Source organism: Meles meles, chromosome 13 (genome assembly GCF_922984935.1).
Source record: "Meles meles chromosome 13, mMelMel3.1 paternal haplotype, whole genome shotgun sequence".
NCBI classification, from domain to species: domain Eukaryota; kingdom Metazoa; phylum Chordata; class Mammalia; order Carnivora; family Mustelidae; genus Meles; species Meles meles.
The window spans coordinates 4011314-4031806 of NC_060078.1; the positions used below are offsets into that span (position 1 = coordinate 4011314).

Genomic DNA, 20493 nt, shown 5'->3' on the forward strand with positions numbered 1-20493 from the left:
TTTCCATTCTTTCCTATTTTTAGGAATAGTTTAAGAAGAATGGTTATTAACTCTTCTTTAAATGTTTGGTAGAATTTGCCTGTGAAGTCAACTGGTCTTTGACTTTTGTTTGTTGGGAGTTTTTTGATTACTCGTTTGATTTCTTTGCTGGTTATCAGTCTGTTCAAATTCTATTTCTTCCTGTTTCAATTTAGGTAGGTTATATATTTCTAGGAATTTACTCATTTCTTCTAGGTTCCCAATTTGTTGGCCTATAGTTTTTCATAATATTCTCTTATAATTGTTTGTATTTCTGTGGCATTGGTTGTTATCACTCCTTTCTCATTTGTGATTTTGAGTCCTTTCTCTTTTTTTTTTTCTTCTCAATAAGTCTGGCTAGAGGTTAATAAATTCTATTGGTTTTCTGCTTTTTTTTTTTCCAAAGAACCGGCTCCTGGTTTCATTGATCTGCTCTATTTTTTTTCAGTTTCTATAGCATTTATTTCTGCTATAATATTTGTGATTTCCTTCCTTCTGCTGGTTTTAGGTTTCATTTGTTGTGCTTTTCTATCCCCTTCAGGTGTAAGGTTAGATTGTTTATTTGAGTTTTTTAAAATTTTTTATTATTTTGAGATATTTTTGCTTCTTGAGGTAGGGCTGTAATGCTATAAACTTCCCTCTTAGAACTGCTTTTGCTGCATCCCAGAGGTTTTCGACTATTGTGTCTTCATTTTCATTTGTTCCCATGTACTTTTTAACCTCTTCTCTGAGTCAGTTGGCCCATTCATCATTTAGTAGCATGTTATTTAACCTCCATGTGTTCGTGGCCTTTCCAGATTTCTTCTTGTGATTGACTTCCAGTTGTACAGTGTTGTGATCAGGAAAGATACCATGGTATGGCTTCAATCTTCCTGAATGTGTTGAGGCTGGTTTTGTGGGCTAATATGTGATCTATTCTGGAGAATGTTCCATGTGCACTTGAAAAGAATATGTATTCTGATGTTTTAGTATGGAATGTTCTAAATAGAACACGAAATCCATCTGTTCCAGCGTATCATTCAAAGCCATCGTTCTTTGATGATGTTCTGTTTAGATGATCTGTCCATTGATACAAGTATGGTGTCAATGTTCCCAACATTCTTGTATTATTACTGATTAATTCATTTATGTTTGTTAACCACTTTATGTATCTGGGTGCTCCCACGTTGGGTGCATAAATATTTACAATTGTTAGGTCTTCTTGTTGGATATTCCCCTTTATTATGATACAGTACCCCTCTTTGTCTCTTGTTACAGTCTTTAAGTCTATTTTGCCCAATATAAGTATTGCCACCCCAGCTTTCTTTTGATATCCATTTACATGACAGATATTTCTCCATCTCCTCACTTTCAATCTGCAGCTGTCTTTAGGTCTAAATTGAGTCTCTTGTGGACAGCATATAGATAGGTCTTATTTATTTTTTTAATCTGTTCTGTCACCGTAGGACTTTTGAATGGAACATTTAGTACATTTACATTCAAAATAATTATAGATAGATATGTATTTATTACCATTAGATAAATTTTCAAACAGATTTAGCTTCTTAGTCTTTTATAACAGAGGCTGATCAATGAAGTCATTTGTTGGCAATTATCATCACAATTCAGGATCATAGATTTGTCTTAGTATCTAAACTACAGCGCTTCTTAAACATTTGGTCCTGGAAAGTTACGCACTCGACTGATATGGTGCCATCTGTAGCGCCGTCTACTCGGTTTTCTTGTTATTTTCAGCATGAATCACTCAGATTGAACAGTTTCACATCCCATTAATATGTCAGTTATAGCCACATCACCATATGTCAGCTAAACTGTATGAAGAGTGATAGAATTTTATTCTTTTAGCTCAAATATTGGTGAAACATTTTGTTGGGGCTAGGATGGGATAAAGTTTACTTAAATGAGTCCCCAAAGTAAAGAACTGAATTGGCTAAAAAAATACATGTTTCAATTTCCAGTCTTCAACTTGAGTTGTAGTATGAATTTTATATCAAAATTGATTTTGTATCTCCATGTAATTTTATATGTCAAGTAAAATCACCTATCGGAGGTATGCAGAAAGGAAAGTAAACTGAAAGAAAGCCCATACACCAAGTTTAAATTTGTTCTAGCCCATAGAAGGCGGGCGATATTTAAATGAGGTGCCGTTCAGTAAACACATCTCTGTGCCCAGCATCACAGTAAGCAGTGGCGAGCCAGCACGAGCAAACAGGCATGTTGCTCACACTCACTTGAGAGGCTACGATGGAAAGGGAGGTTTAGGGTTGCGGCCGGGAAGTGAGTCGGACCCAGGTGGTCGGGGAAGGACTTTTAGAGGGACTGATTTTTAAACAGAGACCCAAAGGCTGAATCATCTGACCTGAGTCGAGTCTGTTTCGACCCAGGGATTGAAGCTTTGTAGAGCTGGCCTGGGACGACAGCACGTTGGACTCTTCAGAGCTTAGGGCAGTGATGAAGCCCTTATGGGTGACTATGACGGCGGCACCATGCTGTCTAAGAGCCGCGTACAAGCTACACACGATCAGCGCGCTAGACCGAGAGCAGGGCAGGTAGCAGAGAGAGCACTGGACTGGAGGAAGATGACCTGGGTGCTGGTCACTCACTGGCCGCAGCCTTGCTGGGACCGAAGTTATGTGCCTTGACTTCTGCAGGCTCCCAGGGTGGGATGGCATTCCATGAACTCTAAGACGGGGCAGCACATGGGCCTCACGCACGTGCCAAGTCAATGTCTGCCCCGGGCCCAGTTTTTGTATTGTTCTCAGTTAGCAATGTCTGCCAGGGGACTAGGGGATTCTGTGGCTTTACCACAGATCCGCTCACCCTGCTCTACTCTCTTCTTTTCCAGTTGTAATACTCTGTGATCCGATGAAGACAGAAGATTTGAGCACAGTTTACACGTTAAAAGGTACACCGTTCATCTGAATTTTCTGTGTGTGTTTTCTTAGGGGTAGAAGAAATAAGGAGTGAACTATCTAGAAGGCAGAAGGCCAGGGGCAGAGGAGGAAGGAAACTCAGGACTCGGATTATACCAAAATGAGTAATGGCTTTTCAATGAGTTCATACCAACATATTTTAAATATTTGGATTTTCCGTCTACGCACACAATTTTGAAATGCAGTATGTTCTTCATTACATGCCGAGTTTGTCAAATCTATTACTTTTGGCTAGAATTCAGGTGGCTTATGAACAGCTAATGCAGGCAAGGGGGAAATATCCACAGAGCCTGTGCTCACAGGCATGAGCTCCCAGCCCAGTGTATGGGACAGAGACCCAGCACCGCCTGGCTACTCGCCCTCAAAGAGGAGCTAATACATACAAACACACTCACATTACTTGGACTTGAATCCGGTACCGAAAAGGCCACACAGGTTTAAAACATCTAAGTGATTCTGTTTTAAACTGGCTCCGTTAGATTCTGGGAAGAAAACCACCACACTAACAAAATAAACAAACTAAAAACCAAAACCAAAGCAAACCAAACAAACTGGTTTTGAATTAAACTCCTGACCGCTGAATTCCATATCGTCCCTGCGAACTCCACACTCTGAACCGCCATGGTAGGCTGAGCCTGAGCCCCATCTGTCTTGCCGTTCTTTCTCTCAATTCGACAAGTTCTTTGTGCTCATCCCAGGGCATCCAAAGAGCTAAGCAGAGGGAGGGGTAGCTGATATGGATACAGAGATGCATGCAGCCTCTCAGGACAAAGCCTCATACTTCAAATCTCGACCCAAGATCAATGACACCAAAATAACAAAGCCCCCCAAAATTCGACAAATTTCACCCCAAAACTTAGTCTTCCTAAAGATTTAGAAGATGAAAGGGGGATGTGATCTTAATACTTTCAGAAGCTGGGGCACCTGGGTGGCTCAGTGGGTTAAAGCCTCTGCCTTCGGCTCAGATTATGGTCCCAGGGTCGTGGGATCGAGCCTTGCATCGGGCTCCCTGCTCAGGTGGGAACCTGCTTCTTCCTCTCTCTCTGCCTGCCTCTCTGCCTACTTATAATCTGTAAAACAAATAAATAAAATCTTTAGAAAAAAAATACTTTCAGAAGCTCTGTAGAAATTGGTTTCCTCTGGTTGCTCTACCTGGCCACCAGCAGGCACCTGTCTGGGAGGCGCCTCTCTTTTCAGCGAGCTGTAACATGAACTAGCTGTACACATTGCCCTGCTCTGAGCCCATCTTCCTTCAGGTTTCATAATACCAATAATCATTTGCATTGAAGTAGCACCTGACATCGAACAGAACATTTAAAAAATGTATATTATACATATTAATTTAATTAAAACGTATACATATATATACACATGAATATATATAAATATTAAGCCCATATATATTAAGCTTCACCCTTAAGCGAGCTGCTGGTGTTGCAGGTGGGAAGAGGAAGCCTCTGAGGGCAGGGCAGTTGGGGTGATGACCCTTCTCCACTTTCCGAACCCCATCTGGGCAGCAGACCCATGATGCCATATCTTTCCACGAAATGATCTACAATTTTCCCGAGTTGGCTGTTTTAGATCAGGGCAACTCCTCATACCCCCCCTCCCCCGAGATGCTCCTTGACGAAATGATCTTAACCGCATTTTAAGTGATTCTTCTGCGTCTTCATTTTTAGATTATTTTGCCCACTTTTCCCTTCGTCGCACTAATGCAGCGAAGTTGCTGCTGACCAGCCTTGTGAGTCCAGTCCCCTCCGCAGCTCAGCAATCCTGGCACCACTCACATACCCGTGTGCCTGGACGGGATGACAACTGACTGTGTCCCTCTACAACACAGGGGGTGCAGGGGGCTATGAAGTTATACCCAGCGCTAGCTCATTATAAACTATAGCTATGAACTCTGACCGATGATTTCAGTGTGTCTGAAAATGGGAATAAGTCAATCCTTCTGCCATCTGTTGATCACAGAGCAAGGGAAGAGCTACCAGAGAAATTCCCAAGATAATTTATCTAGAAGCTCTGACACTGTCTAGATTATGACCAGAAATAGCCCCAAGAACTCCTAAGGCAATCAGGTATGGGTCTAGGGCTAAGTAACCAGAACCAGTGAAGCAAAGTTCAAGGGTTCAGCGGTCCTAAAGGTTCAGCAGTTTCGGCTACATCCCCGCCCAGCCGCACCCCCCCCCCAAAAAAAAAAGCTTTGTAGAGGATAGGAGGGCAGTGAGGTGTTCTTCCTGGGCCCCAGCCAACTTAAGCTGGAACAGCATAATCTTGAGGTCGGAATGATATAAATTAATCTCCCCAATGCTAAATAACCAAGTACTATTTTTATACAACAGAGTTCTCATTCACTCCACTTCAGCTTTCTTTTCTGAAACAATACTGTATACTCCAAGGTACACAGTCTCCTTTTTTAAAATGATGGTAAAATAGATATAATGTAACATCTAACCATATAATGTAACATGTAGTCATTCTTAAATACATAGTTCCAAGGCATTCAGACATTCACGTAAGTTGTGCACACTGTGGTATAAAGGACGCCTACCGCTGCACCACTGGTGTTGAACGAGGGATATATTACTGACCTCTCACTTCCCGTTGCTGATACTCTCTGTTTTTAAGAACAGGGTGTGCAATCCACATCCACGGATGGTGCTTGCGGAGCTGAGGGAGCATATAATGGGTCACAAATCCCACCGAGCCAGCCAGGGCAAACAGCACAACACTGAGAAATGGCTGTGGTACAAGAGGGCAAATCTCATTGTTTAGCCTCGCAGGAGAGGGGAGGGACGTCCATGAATAATCCATAACACTACTGCCCTTCCCCTCTTCCCTCTAGCAGAACAGAGGCAACCCCAGTTCTCGTTACAGGCTTCCGAAAATTTCTTCCACGCAAAACCCACCTGTGTTGCGAGCCACTAAGTGGGGGGCCTGGGGGCGGGGGGAGGGTAGAGAGCTGACCCCGGGAAGTTCAAAGGCCAAGGGAAATCTGCCCTTGGTTTTGTTGCTGTTGTTTTTAAAGGAAGAGGTCGAGAACAACCAATGCAACAAACAGACTTTCCTTGTTGGAAGGAGCGCCCGAGCGTGTAATACTTCCACTCGGAGAGAGTAACTGTTGGTATGTCAAGCCAGAAACCCCATCTAGAGCTCGCCACTTGTTTTTCTAACCGAAAATTATGTTTCAAAGCTCCTTTTGGCTCCAGGACATCTGTCTGACTCCTGATGTGGTAACTCTTCCAGTCTCTGCTCCCCGCAGGGTGCCGTCAGCCTGTCTCACTACACGGGGTCCCAGGACGTGTGCTGATGCTCTGACAAACAGCGCAGCTCCCCGGATGTGGGCGGACAAAGTATAAAGCACTTGAACCCAATCTGCCATGTGAACCAATTCTCATCTTGGGTATAACTCCTCGCAGCACACAGGTATGTTCCTTAAACCTCTTAGCTGGTGTCCTGTTTTCCTCCTCCGGCTCCACTAACCTGCCAATGCCCTGGAGCTCCACAGCGGGCTCTGCTATTAAGGAAGCTAAGAAGGTGGGGAGAGCGTAAAGTCGAATGGGTACGTACTCGCAAGGACAGGAACACAGTGCTGGCACTGATGGCAAATGACAGAACAGCAGCCACCGAGCAGATGACGAGATCCGATTTTAAGATGTCCTTCTGTAAAGAGAGAACCAGCTGTAAAGTCTGCCCTTCTTTTTTTTTTTTTAAGATTTATTTATTTGACAGAGAGAGATCACGAGTAAGCAAAGAGGCAGGCAGAGAGAGAGGAGGAAGCAGGCTCCCCGCTGAGCAGTGAGCCTGATGTGGGGCTCGATCCCAGGACCCTGAGATCATGACCTGAGCTGAAGGCAGAGGCTTAACCCACTGAGCCACCCAGGTGCCCCAAGTCTGCCCTTCTTTGTTCTCTCAGCAACTCTGTAGTCACCGGTCAAGTCAGGGGACAGGATACTAACTCGGGATACCCTACTCTCCCAGTGTATCACTTACCTGATGTGCTCCCAGGGGCATGTATGGGATGGGCCATCCATGAGAACAAGGCAAAGGGTAGGGAAAGGGGAATGCACAGGCGAGGTCAGCCTGCACCTGCTAACCACAGTAGGAAACAAGCTTTCTATGTGTATCAAAGGCACAAGGTTCTTCTCTACGAACACAGATCAGATACAAGAGCCCATGGTCTGGTAAAGGAGGGTAAAGTGTTCATCTTGGCTTCAGTGGAGCTTACATGCAGGCTGTTTGCCAAACAGAAGCCTCTTATACATTCACTTATTTCTTTGGCCCAGAAGATTTCACAGTTTAATTCCCCAGTCAGATTGGATAAAGGCCAATTCCAAATCATTTAAATCATGTATCATGGACACGTATGCAGAAAATGAAAATGTCAGTAAGTTGCTAATAATTTTCCATCACATAAAATTGCAGTGTGAGCGGGGGCTGGGGGAAAACAAAACAACGTTAGACCAAAGGATGTTATTAATACTGCATGAATATTATAGGGAGGAAGGCCTGTTAGTGCAAATCTAGCACAAAACTGCTGGCTGGTAGATCTTAAAGAGACACAAAGGACCATCACATTTCTTCTTTCTACAGAGGCCAACTTGCTGCAGTACACAGTTATTGAACATTTTAAGGTGCCATGCTCCGGAAAACTCTGAAGCCATCTCTATAACTATATCAATATCTCATACTGAAAGGGAATAATGCCTTTTAAATCATTGTTTTGAATGTTCTCTGCCAGAAAATTATATCTGTGTACATCTGTTTCCCTACATTTTTTTTTCTTGTTTTTAAAATTAAAATGTGGCATTCTAGCAAGTCGTGCCGCTGGCTTTCTGAGTGAATTAGCACCCAAAGTGATGGGAAGAAATCAGAAAGACAGTTTAAATAGAGTAATAATGGAGCCATATGATGAAAAAATCAACACTCCTGGTAAAAGTAATTAATAATACAGTGAAGAGGGGCGCCTGGGTGGCTCAGTTGGTTAAGCATCTGACTGTTGATTTCGGCTCAGGTCATGATCTCAGGGTTGGGATCAAGCCCACATCAGGCTCCACACTCAGCAGGGACTCTGCTTAAGATCATCTCTCTCCCTCTCCCTCCCTCTTCTCTCCCCCCTGCTCCTCCCCACCTCATGCGTGTGTGTGCACATACATACATTCTCACTCTCAAATAAATAAAATCTTTTAAAAATAATAATACAGTGAAGAGATATATTCTCAGTGTCCATTTACCAATTATCTGCTAAAGTTGATCTATGATTCACATACAGGTATTGAATATGGGAAGAATCATACAGTGATAAAACAACTTCTAGATTTATTCTTAGTAATGGTATAAATAATATGGCTAAAAAGTGGTTAAGAATTTCCCTGATTTTTGAGCAGGGCAAATCATTGTTTTGTTTTTTTCCTATTCTGAATCTATAAAATTTTTGTGATCACAAGGTTTTCACCAGAAATTTACTATTAATGAGTGGCCAAAATTCAGTATCTCCTTTCATTCCAAAGATTTACAGAAGGCCAGACTTTCCTGAAGGAAAGATCTGTATAACTCATTGAATCTTTAGGCTATGAAGAGAAGCTCATTTGTCCTTCCTATTTCTTACTGACATGGTTTTATGTCACTTAAAATCTACTAACTGCTAACCCAGAAGGAAGATAAACATTTTCTCAAATATTCTAATTTGAATCCTGCCTAAGGCAAAGTGGGCCATCAGGGCAACTTCTGGGGAGAGGAAGGTTACATTTCTGGGTTCCTTAAAGCAAGAGGGAGAATGAGCTCTGATGATTGTTGTTTTTTTCATAGTTGGATGACATATGGGAATTCCATTGATTTTTGTCACTGTCATGAGTATCCATTATAAATACAAATGATTGCATGGCCTTTTTCCCTCAAATGTTCCTCCTGCCCATTTATTTTCTGTACTGTATTTTTTAAGCAGGTCTAGGGAGACAGGCCTGACATACAAACCCTGCATGTGTGTAAAGAATGCCACTTGATGAGTTTCGACATATGAACATCCCCATGAAATCCATAATCATAATTCGGGTAAGTAGCACAGCCATCATGCCCCAAGTTTCCTCCCTTGACCTTTCCTAATCTATGCCCACTTGTCTCCTCTGTCCACAGGAAACCACTGATCAGCATCATCACGATCGTTTATCTCATTCCCTAGAAAGGGATATAAGTGGAATTGTAGAAAATATATCCTTCTCTGATCTGGCTTCAATCACGCAGTGTAATTATTCTGAGAGTAATCGACGTTGTTGTCTGCATGAATAGGCCACCGCTGTTTATGGCTGTGTAATATTCCTTTGTGTGCACACAGCTGTGGGTAGACATTTGAGATTATTACCAGCTTTTGGTGATTACAAATAAAGCTATGAGTATTCATGGCCGTGTCTCTGGACATGTGTTCTCATTTCTCTTTGTAAATGCTTTTAGTAGAATGGCTGGAACACATAGTGGGTTTATACTTAACTTCTTAAGAAACTGCCACACAGGGGTCCCTGGGTGTCTCAGTCGGTTAAGTAGCTGCCTTTGGTCTCAGGCGGTGATCCCAGGGTCCTGGGATTGAATCCCATGTCTGGATCTCTGCTCAGCAGGGAGTCTTCTTCTCCAACTCACTCTGCCTGTCTCTCTGCCTCCTTGTGCTCTCTCTCCCTACCCACCCATAAATAAATAAATAAATAGATAGATAAATAAATAAATAAAATCTTTGGAAAAAAGAAAAGAGGGGAGGAGTCAAGATGGCGGAGAAGTAGCAGCCTGAGACTACATCAGGTAGCAGGAGATCAGCTCGATAGCTTATCTAAACATTGCAAACACCTACAAATCCAACGGAAGAGCGAAGAGAAGAAGAACAGCAACTCTAGAAACAGAAAATCAACCACTTTCTGAAAGGTAGGACTGGCGGAGAAGTGAATCTAAAACGACGGGAAGATAGACCGCGGGGGGAGGGGCCGGCTCCCGGCAAGCGGCGGAGGAACGGAGCACAAAATCAGGACTTTTAAAAGTCTGTTCCACTGAGGGACATTGCTCCAGAGGCTAAACTAGGGTGAAGCCCACGCGGGGTCAGCGTGGCCCCAGGCCCCGCAAGGTCACAGAAGGATCGGGGGTGTCAGAGTGTCGGAGAGCTCGCAGGTATTAGAATGGAGAAACCGGCTGCAGAGACAGAGCCGAACACTGAACTCTCAGCTCGGGGTTACCTTGAACTGGTCGCGGGCTGGGTGAGCTCGGAGCGCGGCTAGAGGCTGGGGATACGGGAGGGATTGGGTGCTGTCCTCTGGGGGCGCACTGAGGAGTGGGGCCCCAGGCTCTCGGCTCCTCCGGGCCAGAGACTGGGAGGCCACCATTTTCATTCCCGTCCTCCGGAACTCTACGGAAAGCGTTCAGGGAACAGAAGCTCCCAAAAGCGAACCCGAGCCGATTACTTAGTCCGGCCGCCAGTAAGGGCGGTGCAATCCCGCCTCGGGCAAAGACACTTGAGAGTCACTACAACAGGCCCCTCCCCCAGAAGATCAACAAAATATCCAGCCAGGACGAAGTTCATCTATCAAGGAGAAAGCAGGTTCAATTCCTAAGACAGCAGAGCAATTCCAGAGGAGGAGAAAGCAAAGCACGGAACTCATGGCTTTCTCCCCATGATTCTTTAGTCTTGCGGCTACTTCAACTTTTTTTGCTTTTTTCAATTTTTTTTTCTTTTTACTTTTTTCTTCTTCTGCTAAATTTTTTAAAACTTTTACCCTTTCTTTTTTAACGTTTTTTGACTAGTTCATCTAAATATATATATATTTTCTTTCTTTTTTATATTTTTTTATTTGTTTTATTTTTTAAATTTTTTCTTTTTTTTCCTTTTTTTTTTTTCTTTTATTTTTCAGAACCTGTTTTTATCCCCTTTCTCCCCCTCACAATTAGGGGTCTCTTCTGATTTGGTTACAGCGCATTTTTCTGGGGTCTTTGCCACCCTTTTAGTAGTTTATTTGCTCCTTCATATCGTCTTATCTGGACAAAATGACAAGGCGGAAAAAATCACCACAAACAAAAGAACAAGAGATAGTACCGAAGGCTAGGGACCTAATCAACACAGACATTGGTAATATGTCAGATCTAGAGTTCAGAATGACGATTCTGAACATTCTAGCCGGGCTCGAAAAAGGCATGGAAGATATTAGAGAAAGCCCTTTCTGGAGAAATTAAAGAACTAAAATCTAACCAAGTTGAAATCAAAAAAGCTATTAATGAGGTGCAATCAAAAATGGAGGCTCTCACTGCTAGGATAAATGAGGCAGAAGAAAGAATTAGTGATATAGAAGACCAAATGACAGAGAATAAGGAAGCCGAGCAAAAGAGGGACAAACAGCTACTGGACCATGAGGGGAGAATTCGAGAGATAAGTGACACCATAAGACGAAACAACATTAGAATAATTGGGATTCCAGAAGAAGAAGAAACAGAGAGGGGAGCAGAAGGTCTATTGGAGAGAATTATTGGAGAGAATTTCCCTAATATGGCAAAGGGAACAAGCATCAAAATCCAGGAGATGCAGAGAACCCCCCTCAAAGTCAACAAGAATAGGTCCACACCCCGTCACCTAATAGTAAAATTGACAAGTCTTAGTGACAAAGAGAAAATCCTGAAAGCAGCCCGAGAAAAGAAGTCTGTAACATACAATGGTAAAAATATTAGATTGGCGGCAGACTTATCCACAGAGACCTGGCAGGCCAGAAAGAGCTGGCATGATATATTCAGAGCACTCAACGAGAAAAACATGCAGCCAAGAATACTCTATCCAGCTAGGCTATCATTGAAAATAGAAGGAGAGATCAAAAGCTTCCAGGACAAACAAAAACTGAAAGAATTTGCAAACACCAAACCAGCTCTACAGGAAATATTGAAAGGGGTCCTCTAAGCAAAGAGAGAGCCTAAAAGTAGTAGATCAGAAAGGTACAGAGACAATATACAGTAACAGTCACCTTACAGGCTAATAATGGCACTAAATTCATATCTCTCAATAGTTACCCTGAATGTTAATGGGCTAAATGCCCCAATCAAAAGACACAGGGTATCAGAATGGATAAAAAAACAAAACCCATCTATATGTTGCCTACAAGAAACTCATTTTAGACGCGAAGACACCTCCAGATTTAAAGTGAGGGGGTGGAAAACAATTTACCATGCTAATGGGCATCAGAAGAAAGCTGGGGTGGCAATCCTTATATCAGATCAATTAGATTTCAAGCCAAAGACTATAATAAGAGATGAGGAAGGACACTATATCCTACTCAAAGGGTCTGTCCAACAAGAAGATCTAACCATTTTAAATATCTATGCCCCTAACGTAGGAGCAGCCAACTATATCAACCAATTAATAACAAAATCAAAGAAACACATCAATAATAATACCATAATAGTAGGGGACTTGAACACTCCCCTCACTGAAATGGACAGATCATCCAAGCAAAAGATCAACAAGGAAATAAAGGCCTTAAATATCACACTGGACCAGATGGACATCACAGATCTATTCAGAACATTTCATCCCAAAGCAACAGAATACACATTCTTCTCTAGTGCACATGGAACCTTCTCCAGAATAGATCACATCCTGGGTCACAAATCAGGTCTCAACCGGTATCAAAAGATTAGGATTATTCCCTGCATATTTTCAGACCACAATGCTCTGAAGCTAGAGCTGGAAAGAACCCAAATACATGGAGACTAAACAGCATCCTTCTAAAGAATGAATGGGTTAACCAGGAAATTAAAGAAGAATTGAAAAAATTCATGGAAACAAATGATAATGAAAACACAACAGTTCAAAATCTGTGGGACACAGCAAAGGCAGTCCTGAGAGGAAAATATATAGCGGTACAAGCCTTTCTCAAGAAACAAGAAAGGTCTCAAGTACACAACCTAACCCTACACGTAAAGGAGCTGGAGAAAGAACAAGAAAGAAACCCTAAACCCAGCAGGAGAAGAGAAATCATAAAGATCAGAGCAGAAATCAATGAAATAGAAACCAAAAAAACAATAGAAAAAATCAATGAAACTAGGAGCTGGTTCTTTGAAAGAATCAATAAGATTGATAAACCCCTGGCCAGACTCATCAAAAAGAAAAGAGAAAGGACCCAAATCAATAAAATCATGAATGAAAGAGGAGAGATCACAACTAACACCAAAGAAATACAGACAATTATAAGAACATACTATGAGCAACTCTACGCCAACAAATTGGACAATCTGGAAGAAATGGATGCATTCCTAGAGACATATAAACTACCACAACTGAACCAGGAAGAAACAGAAAACCTGAACAGGCCCATAACCAGTAAGGAGATTGGAACAGTCATCAAAAATCTCCAAACAAACAAAAGCCCAGGGCCAGACGGCTTCCCAGGGGAATTCTACCAAACATTTAAAGAAGAACTAATTCCTATTCTCCTGAAACTGTTCCAAAAAATAGAAATGGAAGGAAAACTTCCAAACTCATTTTATGAGGCCAGCATCACCTTGATCCCAAAACCAGACAAGGATCCCACCAAAAAAGAGAACTACAGACCAATATCTTTGATGAACACAGACGCAAAAATTCTCGCCAAAATACTAGCCAATAGGATTCAACAGTACATTAAAAGGATTATTCACCACGATCAAGTGGGATTTATTCCAGGGCTGCAGGGTTGGTTCAACATCCGCAAATCAATCAATGTGATAGAACACATTAATAAAAGAAAGAACAAGAACCATATGATACTCTCAATAGATGCTGAAAAAGCATTTGACAAAGTACAGCATCCCTTCCTGATCAAAACTCTTCAAAGTGTGGGGATAGAGGGCACATACCTCAATATTATCAAAGCCATCTATGAAAAACCCACCGCAAATATCATTCTCAATGGAGAAAAACTGAAAGCTTTTCCGTTAAGGTCAGGAACACGGCAGGGATGTCCATTATCACCACTGCTATTCAACATAGTACTAGAAGTCCTAGCCTCAGCAATCAGACAACAAAAAGAAATTAAAGGCATCCAAATTGGTAAAGAAGAAGTCAAACTATCACTCTTCGCAGATGATATGATACTATATGTGGAAAACCCAAAAGACTCCACTCCAAAACTGCTAGAACTTGTACAGGAATTCAGTAAAGTGTCAGGATATAAAATCAATGCACAGAAATCAGTTGCATTTCTGTACACCAACAACAAGACTGAAGAAAGAGAAATTAAGGAGTCAATCCCATTTACAATTGTACCCAAAACTATAAGATACCTAGGAATAAACCTAACCAAAGAGACTAAGAATCTATACACAGAAAATTATAAAGTACTCATGAAAGAAATTGAGGAAGACACAAAAAAATGGAAAAATGTTCCATGCTCCTGGATTGGAAGAATAAATATTGTGAAAATGTCTATGCTACCTAAAGCAATCTACACATTTAATGCAATCCCTGTCAAAATACCATCCATTTTTTTCAAAGAAATGGAACAAATAATCCTAAAATTTATATGGAACCAGAAAAGACCTCGAATAGCCAAAGGAATATTGAAGAACAAAGCCAAAGTTGGTGGCATCACAATTCCGGACTTCAAGCTCTATTACAAAGCTGTCATCATCAAGACAGCATGGTACTGGCACAGAAACAGACACATAGATCAGTGGAACAGAATAGAGAGCCCAGAAATCGACCCTCAACTCTATGGTCAACTAATCTTCGACAAAGAAGGAAAGAATGTCCAATGGAAAAAAAGACAGCCTCTTCAATAAATGGTGCTGGGAAAATTGGACAGTCACATGCAGAAAAATGAAATTGGACCACTTCCTTACACCACACACGAAAATAGACTCCAAATGGATGAAGGACCTCAATATGAGAAAGGAATCCATCAAAATCCTTGAGGAGAACGCAGGCAGCAACCTCTTCGACCTCAGCCGCAGCAACATCTTCCTAGGAACAACGGCAAAGGCAAGGGAAGCAAGGGCAAAAATGAACTATTGGGATTTCATCAAGATCAAAAGCTTTTGCACAGCAAAGGAAACAGTTAACAAAACCAAAAGACAACTGACAGAATGGGAGAAGATATTTGCAAATGACATATCAGATAAAGGGCTAGTATCCAAAATCTATAAGGAACTTAGCAAACTCAACACCCAAAGAACAAACAATCCAATCAAGAAATGGGCAGAGGACATGAACAGACATTTCTGCAAAGAAGACATCCAGATGGCCAACAGACACATGAAAAAGTGCTCCACGTCACTCGGCATCAGGGAAATACAAATCAAAACCACAATGAGATATCACCTCACACCAGTCAGAATGGCTAAAATTAACAAGTCAGGAAATGACAGATGCTGGCGAGGATGTGGAGAAAGGGGAACCCTCCTCCACTGTTGGTGGGAATGCAAGCTGGTGCAACCACTCTGGAAAACAGCATGGAGGTTCCTCAAAAGGTTGAAAATAGAACTACCCTATGACCCAGCAATTGCACTACTGGGTATTTACCCTAAAGATACAAACATAGTGATCCGAAGGGGCACGTGTACCCGAATGTTTATAGCAGCAATGTCTACAATAGCCAAGCTATGGAAAGAACCTAGATGTCCATCAACAGATGAATGGATCAAGAAGATGTGGTATATATACACAATGGAATACTATGCAGCCATCAAAAGAAATGAAATCTTGCCATTTGCGACGACGTGGATGGAACTAGAGCGTATCATGCTTAGTGAAATAAGTCAATCGGAGAAAGACAACTATCATATGATCTCCCTGATATGAGGACATGGAGAAGCAACATGGGGGGTTAGGGGGATAGGAGAAGAATAAATGAAACAAGATGGGATTGGGAGGGAGACAAACCATAAATGACTCTTAATCTCACAAAACAAACTGGGGGTTGCTGGGGGGAGGTGGGATTGGGAGAGGGGGAGGGTGCTATGGACATTGGGGAGGGTAAGTGCTATGGTGAGTGCTGTGAAGTGTGTAAACCTGGCGATTCACAGACCTGTACCCCTGGGGATAGAAATACATTATATGTTTATTAAAAAAAAAAAATTTGGAAGCAGAGGCGAACCATAAGAGACTATGGACTCTGAAAAACAACCTGAGGGTTTTGAAGGGTCAGGGGTGGGAGGTTGGGGGAACAGGTGGTGGGTAATGGGGAGGGCACGTTTTGCATGGAGCACTGGGTGTTGTGCAAAAAGAATGAATACTGTTACGCTGAAAAAATAAATAAAATGGGGACAAAAAAAAAAAAGAAAAAAAACTGCCACACATTTCCCAAAATCATTGTAACCTTTTTGCATTCTCACTGGCAGTGTGTGAGAGTTCAAATTACTCCATACCCTTGCCTACCCTTTGTATAGTCAGTAATCTTTATTTTAGCCATTCCAGGGTTGTGTAGTGCTATAACACTACACATATCTCAGAAAGGGATAATTTCACCTCCTCAGGAACATCTGGCAATGTCCTGAGACATTTCTGACTACTATATTTCAGGTAGAGGGAGAGGAACCTTGGCATCTGGTGGGTAGAGGCCAGGGATGCAGCTAAATGTCCTACAATGCACTGGACAGTCCCTGACCACAGAATTATGAGGCTCAGGATGTCAACAGTGTGAGGCTGAGAAACCTTGATGTAGTGCTAATTATGGCTTTAATTTGCATCTTCCAATGACTAATGATGTTGACCATAATTTCACACACTTAGTTTTTAAAATACCATTTATAATAGCATAAAAATATGAAATACTTAGGGATAAATTTGACCAAAATGTACAAGACCTGTACATTCAAAACTACAAAAACCTGCTGAAAGAAACTAAAGAAATAAGTAGAGAGACATACCATGTTCATGGATTTGAAGATTTGGTCAGTATTACTAAGAAGTCAATTCTTACCAAACTGATATACAGATCCAGTGGAATCCTAATCAAATCCTAATAGGACTTTTTTGTACAAATTGCTAAGCTAGTTCAAAAATTACTTGGAAATGCAACAGACTGAGAAAAGGTAAAAACAACTTTGAAAAGGAAGAACTAAGTTGGAAGATATATAATACCTGATTTCAAGGCTTATGACAAAGCTGTAGGAATTGTGAATTGATGGTATTGGAGCAAAAATATATCTAGATCAAGAGGACAGATAAAAGAGCCCAGACCGAAATATATACAGTCAATGGATTTTAAACAAAAGTGCCAAGGTGAAATGACTGCTTTCCCCTAAATGAGGGGAAGATAATTTTTCAGCAAATAGAACTGAACAACTAGATAACTATCTACAAAAAAAAAAACAGCAACAAAAACATCTTGGCATTTCCTTCATGTCACATATGAAACTTAACTCAATGTGCATTATAAACTGAATTTAAACAATTGATTAATCAAAGAAAGCATAAGGGGAAATCTTAGTGACTTTGGGTTTGGCAAATCTTTCTTAAATAGAACATTAAAATGTGGAATTTTAAAAGAAAAGAAGTCATTAAATTGGAGTTCATGAAAATTTTAAACATTTTCTCTTCAAAACTACATTGTCATAAAATGAAAACGCAAGCCAGGGACTGAGAAAAATAATTGCAAAATATATACCCAACAAAGAACTTTTATCTGTATTAATATATAAAGAACATTAAAATAAGAAAATAAGTGTAAAATTAAATAATAAATTTAAAATAAGTTTAAATTTTTAAAATTTAAAAGAAAAAGGAACTTTAGAAATCAATGATAAGAAGTCAAACAATATCTCTCCATCCCCACTCCCAGCTGCAAAGAGACAAAGTTTTGAAAAGATTCATCACCAAATATGATGGCAAAATTGGTAATTATTGAGATTTTCAAGCTAGTGTTAATTTTTTTAAAGATGTATGTATGTATTTATTTATTTGAGGAAGGGAGACAGAGGATGAACAGAGGGAGAGGGAGAAGCAGACTTCCCACTGAGCAGGGAGCCCGATGTGGGGCTCGATGTCAGGACCCTGGGATCATGACCTGAGCCAAAGGCAGTCGCTTAACCACTGAGCCACCCAGGCGCCCCACAACTACTATTCTTACAAATCTTTCTTTTTCTTGTGTATTGAATTGAGTGTCTCAAATGCAGTGCCATATAACAAACGTGATAATATTATCTTTTTAAAAGCAATCTTGAAAACAGCCGGACCTCAGAGACTGTTCTTGTGTCCTGTAAAAACAGCCTTTAATACTGTAAAGATTTATAACTTTGGTTTTCTAATTAAATGACTTTGATGATTTTAATATATATTATACATCTCTGTTACTGAAAGACATAAGAATGTCTGAGGTTTTACTTTTAGTTTTGTTATACAAAAGGAGAATTGCTGGTGTTGCCTTTCTTCCTCCACGTGCTTGAAGGCTAATAACTCCAAGTCTGTTGAATTACTTATTTAAACAGGTTTAGAATCTTTGCTTCATTTTGATAAATATCCTAAGTCTTAAAAGTGAACCATAGGATGTTAGGTATTGCAAAAATCAATGTACAAAGTATCTGAGCAAAATGCAAATTTAGGTCTCTACAATTTTTTAGTATGAATAAATGTTTCGATTACAGGATAACATAATATTGCAGCCCTCTACAACACAGAGAAGAAAGGAAATAGATCATTCGTGATCATTATATCCTGACACTAACAGCATTAGCATTTTTATGCTTGCTGGGCCAGTATTCTTGCCTGCGAATGCTGAGGCATGGATCTAGCTGCCATCATGTGTATGGGTTTATCTGTGCATGTTTATAAAGGTCTGATCATAGTTTACATGCAATTTGATACATTTTCAACTGTACTTTCTTTTGTAAGCATTATCTGTATGTATATTATTGTAAGACTTACTAATAGTCACTTAAATGACGAATTTTTTATCTTGTGATGCCATAAACAAACACACACATACACATACAAACAGGGCTGTAGTGGAAAGGCAAACATTAATTTCACGAGTGAAAGTGAATGTGCCATGTTTAGGCAAGCATTTCCTGACTGCTAGGTTATTAGATGGTTTCCCATGTTTTACCATGATGAATTACGCTGCAATCATGATCTTTACGCACCTAAATCTTTTTTTTCCTATTCTAAGGTCGTTCTCTAGAAAAACTCTGATAAATCAACTTACTATATAATAGGTTATGAATTTTATAATTCTTGACAAGTTATGCTTTCCCAGAGGATCCTAATGATTTACACAAATATAAACAATATCTAAGAAATCTCATCTTGTCCCAGTGGGCAATATCATTATTTTATTCTGTGCTGATTGAGTGGACAAGAATGCCATCTGGGGCACCTGGGTGGCTTAGTTGGTTGAGCTTTTGACTCTTGATTTTAGCCCAGGTCAGGATATCAGGGTTGTGAGATGGAGCCCTGGGTTGGGCTCCAGGCTGGGGTGGGGCCTGCTTGAGATTCTCTCCCTCTGACCCTCACCCCCAGTCATGCACATAAACGCTTTCTCTCCCTTAAAAAAAAAAATGTCATCTAAATTTAATTTACATTTCTTTCTGTAAAAGTAGGGTTAAATATAATTCCCACAATTACTTGTTAATATTTTATCTCTAAATGAAATATATATACATATATATATCATTTGATTACAGAGTTGTAAAAATTAAACTGTGAGTTGTTAGTATAAAAAGGATATTTAACTTTGTCAAATTTGCAATGTATATTTTAACAAATTATTTAATTTTATTGCATAGACGTTTAAAAGTTTTATGTACTCACATCTAACTGTGTGTGTATGTGTGAGTGTTTTATTTATTATCATTTTATAGATTCCAAGCCTGGAAAATTATCCCCTTTCTAGAATGTGAAAAAATGTTTGATTTTATTTCATACATTTTTAAAAATTTCTTTTAAATTGTTAAAATTGTGGGCCAGACATATAAGAAAGTGCTTAAGATATGTATGTACAATTTAAAAAATAATTATAACATGAACACCTCAGTAACTATCAACTGATTCAAGAAATCTAGCTTTCTAGTACCTAAGAAATCCCTTATCTGGCTCCCTGATCACAAACCCTTCTTTCCCCTCTTGGGGGTTCCACATAAACTTCCTGGACTGTGGTGAAAGTAAGTTTCTTACTCTTTGAACAAGAATGATTTGCTCCTTATTCTGGCTGGCCTATTTTCACCCAACAGATGGCACCAGACGCATCCTGCTTCCTTTGTTCAACATTACGTGGCTAAGAGTCAGCCCTGCCATTGCGTGAACGGCCAGTGAGCAATACTGTGTACCGCGCATTCCACTCTTCGTGCCATTCCCAACGGCTCCAGCTTGGGACCCTCATGAATGAATGAGATGAGGAACAATCTCATATGTGTATTCTGGTACAAATGTGCAAGATTTACTCCAGGGTAAGTATCCAGGAGCAGAACTGCTGGGTGTAGGGTGTGTCTTCCACTTTATGATACCCAATTGTTTCCCCAACAGAAACACTAATTGACTCTACCACCAACAGTACACAAGAATTCCCTTGCTCTCGTTAGTATTGTGAGAACTTTTCATGTTTGGTTAGTCTAGAAG

General features: G+C 40.6%; 1 protein-coding gene across 2 annotated transcripts in view; it reads right to left on the reverse strand.

The window, feature by feature from the left end:
- PCNX2 (pecanex 2) overlaps positions 1-20493 on the reverse strand; it is a 296195-nt gene that overhangs the window by 136815 nt on the left and 138887 nt on the right. Inside the window, exons 18-19 of one of the 2 annotated variants that reach the window (XM_046026803.1) lie at positions 6522-6614; positions 5543-5621 (exon numbers count right to left, since the gene is read on the reverse strand). In XM_046026803.1, coding sequence (XP_045882759.1) covers positions 5543-5621; positions 6522-6614 — 172 coding nt within the window. Of the gene's footprint in view, positions 1-5542; positions 5694-6521; positions 6615-20493 lie in introns of both variants that reach the window. The other variant, XM_046026802.1, reaches the window with a different exon arrangement.